Source organism: Brassica napus, unplaced genomic scaffold (genome assembly GCF_020379485.1).
Source record: "Brassica napus cultivar Da-Ae unplaced genomic scaffold, Da-Ae ScsIHWf_1150;HRSCAF=1634, whole genome shotgun sequence".
Lineage (NCBI taxonomy): Eukaryota > Viridiplantae > Streptophyta > Magnoliopsida > Brassicales > Brassicaceae > Brassica > Brassica napus.
Window position 1 is genome coordinate 16,904 of NW_026014574.1, and position 5,498 is coordinate 22,401.

The 5,498-nt window shown below is 28.5% G+C and overlaps 1 protein-coding gene across 2 annotated transcripts; it reads left to right on the forward strand.

The window, feature by feature from the left end:
• LOC106411924 (protein STRICTOSIDINE SYNTHASE-LIKE 12) lies at positions 1 to 3,046 on the forward strand. Of its 2 annotated transcripts, none has more exons than XM_013852785.3 (3): positions 1 to 299; positions 972 to 1,241; positions 2,410 to 3,046. In XM_013852785.3, the coding sequence occupies exons 1-3, from the start codon at positions 61 to 63 to the stop codon at positions 2,885 to 2,887; spliced, it is 987 nt and encodes a 328-aa protein (XP_013708239.1). In that variant the 5' UTR covers positions 1 to 60; the 3' UTR covers positions 2,888 to 3,046. The 2 variants fall into 2 exon arrangements, with proteins under 2 accessions (XP_013708239.1, XP_013708238.1); XM_013852784.3 differs by having other exon boundaries at positions 12 to 299; positions 972 to 1,280.
• The last annotated feature ends 2,452 nt before the right edge of the window (positions 3,047 to 5,498 follow it).

The window sequence follows — 5,498 nt, forward strand, 5'->3', positions numbered from 1 at the left end:
CATATTACATAGCCTCATGTAATAATAATAGACAAACAGAACAAAAACTAAAGAAACGATATGATGTCATTTTTCTCCATAATTTCTCTCTTGCTTCTTCTTTTCTCTCTGTCGTCGGTGGTTATCTCGGATGGCGAGTCTTTTCAGAAACTTCCGGTGCCGGAAAATAGGTCAGGCCCTGAAGCTTTCGCCTTTGACTCCACCGGAAAAGGATTCTACACCGGAGTCTCTGGTGGAAAAATACTGAAGTATACTCCTGAGACGGGTTATGTCGATTTTGCACAGATCACAGAATCATCGTAAGTTTTTTCTTTTGATCTCAAATATCATATTTTCATAGTAATTTAATCACAATATATGCTTCTTCTGGGTTTGGTTGAAATTAGAATCTAAGGTCATTAACATATCACCCATTTCTTTGTGATTAATATCTAGTGAATCGTTATCATTTCCTTATTTTACTGCAAATTTTGGAAACCACTTTGGTATTACGAGTGATTAGAGGTGTTAATTCATTACTTTAATTTTTTTCAAAAAGATGATCATAATTGGATTTGAATCCCTTGTTTTGGAATATTTGGTTTAGATCATGATCAAGTATACGTAGAAAACGTAGACTTCACTAAATGATGACAATTTCACATGCATATAATAGTCTTGCTACATGTGTTGCGTATTTCACAAAAATGGGGGTAAACTGTAAAGAAACAATGTTTATTTATTTTATCCACCGGTAAAATTTGATGAACGATTAAGAACTTAACATCTAGGGGATGAGTGGACGAGATGCAACCATAAAGTTCCTCTCCCTCGTGCTTATCGACGACCGGCGCACATGCCTTTTCCTGAAACAAGTCAAAACCAAAAGTCTAAACATACACACACAAACAAAACTAGAGATATGTTACGTAGTACTAACGTAATTTATATATTTTAATTTCTTTGTTTTCGATTGTTATTTACTTATTCAGGAACTCTTCATGGTGCGATGGTGTAGTTGGGACGGCTTTAGCCGGAAGATGCGGTCGACCGGCGGGGATAGCCTTCAATGAAAAAACAGGTGAGCTCTACGTCGCCGATGCACCGTTGGGTCTTCACGTTGTGTCTCCCGCCGGTGGCTTGGCCGTAAAAATCGCCGACAGTGTTGATGGAAAGCCCTTTAAATTTCTCGACGGTCTTGACGTTGATCCAACTACTGGTGTCGTCTACTTCACTTCCTTCAGCTCACGCTATACCCCAATGTATTTTTCTTCTCTCTTCAGCTCACGCTATACCCCAATGTATTTTTCTTCCTCCTAATTATATTTACAAAAAGTGTCTATGGCAAATAGATTTTTTAACATAATTTTAAGGTAACAAATGATATATCTTTGACTTTATGACATGTTTAGTAATTTCAAAAGAAAAAAAATAGAATAAGGATTAATTCCAAAATATTTTTATGAAACTTTTTTACAAATGGTGTTTTGAAAATTAATAGTTTTAATAATTAAGATTTAATCACAATTTGTGTATCTTCCATCATTTTCGTTTAATTTTATATGATTAAAATAAATTAAACAATCAAATTAATTATAAAAATAAAATATAGATTTTTTTCATATATGTTATATTTTGGTTTTTTTAGAAAGACTATAAATTACTAAAACTGTTAAAAGTCTTATGCTAAAATTTTTATGATCAATGGTTTAATATTTTTATTATAACAAGATACACATAATCTTAAAATCTTATGAGTTAAAAGTCTTATTTAATATACATTTGAAATAATATATATATATATATATATATAAATACATAAATATTTTAATTTCAAAATTTGTAATAAATTTTCAAGAACATTTATAAATTTGAAACTTATTAAATGTCTCACATTAAAATTTTTGTTATCAATGATTTAAAAAATTTGTTCTAAAAAGATATGGTTGATCATAAAACTATACAATTATAAAGTCTCGTTTAATAGATAACCATATTAAAATATAATATATATATATATATATATATATATATTTGTTAATATCATTTAAATTTAATTATATGCAAACCAGACAAATTTGATTGTTTATATTTATTTATGATAAAATGATGGTAAATAAACAAAAATAATTTATTTGATTTATGTGTTTGCACCAATATATATATTTATTATTTGTTATTAAAAAGCGTAAAATAAGTAATAATATATAAAGTAATCAATGTTCATACCGGGGGAAAAGTGCGGATAAGTGGTTATTATTCGGCATTGTATATATTTGTTTACTATTATTAAAATTCAAAAAAATGTATAGTAGAATACTTAATGTTTATAATCACCAAATATAATTATTTTAGTAAATTCATCCGGCGCGGATTATCACCTAGCCATTTGTTATATAACATACTTATTTTTTCTGGTTATGTATGTAGTCAAGTGTTGATTGCATTGGGATTAAAGGACGCGACCGGAAAACTCTTCAAGTACGATCCATCAACAAAGGTCGTGACCGTATTAATGGAAGGTTTAAGTGGCTCAGCTGGTTGTGCCGTGAGCTCGGATGGTTCGTTCGTGCTTCTCAGTCAGTTCACAAAGAGTAACATCAAGAGGTATTGGATCAAGGGACCTAAAGCTGGTTCATCTGAAGACTTCACAAACTCGGTCTCAAACCCTGACAATATCAAGAGGATTGGTTCTACAGGAAACTTTTGGATCGCTTCGGTTGTGAACAAGATCGTTGTGCCGACAAACCCATCAGCGGTCAAAGTGAACTCCAATGGTGAAGTGCTTCAAACAATTCCTCTAAAAGATCAATTTGGGGACACTTTGCTTAGCGAAGTTAACGAATTCGATGGTAGTTTATACATCGGGACTCTCACTGGCCCTTTTGCTGGAGTTCTTAAGCTTTAAATTTGTTTAAAAGTATGGTTAGATCTCTGATTTGAAGGCCGCCGGTGTTTACCATATATGTGAAGTTTGTTTTTTTATTGAATGTCAAAGGTCACAACCATATATCATGGTCTGTTTGTCTTTATAGTATTAAAAATAAAATGTTTTTAATTCTTTTAACCAAATAGTATTATTTTGTAAATAAAATTAAGAACAAATTAGATCGGTCATGTTTTACTGAATTATTATAGTTTGCAAAGATGCTTGTTTTTTTCTTCAAAGATAAAATATGAATTATAAACACAACGAACTAATTCGAATTTGATAAATTATAAATAACATATGTATTTACGGACCATTTTCTTTGGGAGAATCTTCCGCAAATAGAAGACCAAAGTCTTCGGTAATATGGTTATTTATCTCATGGACATTTTAAAATTGGCATAAACGAAATCTTTACTTTTTGGACCGAGGCAAATACATCAATTATACAGAGGATGGCCCAAAATACAAAGATAGAGATCACGATTTTATCATCCATACTAGGCAGGTGTTTTACGGATGGGTCATGGACAATTTCTCTGGACAAAGTTTGTATAGTATGTTAGAAAGCTTTGATGGATTGACGGAGACGAGAAACACTAGGGTTAGTCTGTCACTCTTTCACTCAGAAGTGGAAGCGCTTATCTGGACAATGGAATGTATGAGGAATTTACGTCAGTTTCAGGTCACATTTGTAACAGATTATTTTCAATTGACGAAGATGGTTTAGGAAGCAGAAAAATGACCAGCTTTTGCAAGTTATTTGGAAGATATCAAGATCCCTTGAAAGGAAGATTTCACAACTTAGAAATCATTCATGTATTACGAACATCAAATTCAAGTCTTACACGCAGTATCAGAAAACAACCGTCATTTGTCTTTCGCATAGATGCAGAGTTACCCGTATAGTTTACAGAGTCTTCATGAGTCTGATGACAAAAAAATAACATATACATTAACATTATTAGTTTGTAATTAAGAAGTAAATTGACTATTCACAAAATCATAGCTTATAAATTATGTCCAGTCAGGCTCTTAAGCTTTCCGGTTTTAACTATACACTAGATGATAACCCGCGCGCATGCGCGGAATGAGTTTTTTATATTAATATTTGTTCATTAAATGGTTAAAACATTTTGCAACACTACAACCTTTATCAATTGTAAAATATCGAATACAAATGTTGGTCTCTTAAATGTACCACCGTTGTTGAAAAATTAACGTATTACATCTTATTTTAATTATTTTTAAGACTCCATATACACAAAAGAAAATTAAGTTTTGTGGCCGACACTAAAACCAGACAGACAACATCGTTATAAAATGACGAAAGGAGATTAGGTTTTTTTGCTCTCGATTTATTTACTATTGCATTTCCATAAGTTATCATCTAATATTAAGATCTCAATAATTTTTCAATGCAAATTTAAAATTAACATATTTTATATTTTATATTTTATATAATATAAATGGTATTAATATATATATATATATATATAATATGAATATTTATTAATGAGATTTCATATTCATACAATTTATGATCATTTGTATCTTGATTGAACAAAAAAAATTTAAACTACTAATCACAAAATTTTCAATGTGGGATTTTTACCATTTTTACTAATTATAGTTGTTTAAAAAAAAATCAAAATATAACATATAAGAAAAAATAGAATTTTTTAATTATATGCTTAATGTGATTTTTAATTTATTTTAATAATATAACATTAAACAAAAAATAGAGAGGATACAAAAATTGTTATCAAATATGTATTACTAGGTGATTTTCCCGTGCTCATGCACGGGTATAAATATTTATAAAATAAATATACTATAATAATTTATTTGCTATTTATTTTTAATTTTAAATTAACTTCTAATTTGTATGCAAAATTTATATTAATAATATTATATTACTTTCATTAGACATATGATTTTAGATATGTTATATCTAGTCGGTTTTGCTGTTCTCTACAGTTGATTTAATTTTCATTTGGGCTTATTAGATTGCATCTATTTCTCTGAATTCAACTATAATATTTTTATTTTAAATATATTAGAATTATGATTAATTTTCTTATTTGGATTTACGTTTGTTGTTGTCTTAGATATGTAAATATATTTAAAGAAGATGATGTATAACTTAAAATATATTGTGCTTAGACTGAAATATAAAATAAACTAAATTACATAAATTAATATAACGATAATATTCTACAATCTCATGCATATATATAAATTTTACAAAAGAACTAAATTATAACAGTTGGTTAATATTTTATTTTCATTTATTAATATGTTTTGAGTCATCCTCTAATTTACATTTATAAAATAAATTTTTATTATTAAACTATTCATTCTTATTGTAGTTAAATCTATGAATTTAGATATTGAATTGGTCGAGTCACTCATGTTGTTAGTATATTGAGTTACATATAATCTTTCAAATTCAAACTGAAGTGCTATTATTTTTTATTATCATTAAGTAAAATCAAATTAATTTTATTTATCGTTTAAATGTGCATGTAGTTTCATAATATTTATCAAATTATATATTGTTTTTTTCAAAAACAAATATCAGAAAATA

Excerpts from the sequence above, each read along its gene's own strand:
- LOC106411924 (XM_013852784.3), top strand. The coding sequence starts at position 61 with ATGATGTCATTTTTCTCCATAATTTCTCTCTTGCTTCTTCTTTTCTCT. Across the intron at positions 300-971 it reads GCACAGATCACAGAATCATC|GAACTCTTCATGGTGCGATG; the intron begins GTAAGTTTTTTC and ends TTACTTATTCAG. Across the intron at positions 1,281-2,409 it reads AGCTCACGCTATACCCCAAT|TCAAGTGTTGATTGCATTGG; the intron begins GTATTTTTCTTC and ends TTATGTATGTAG.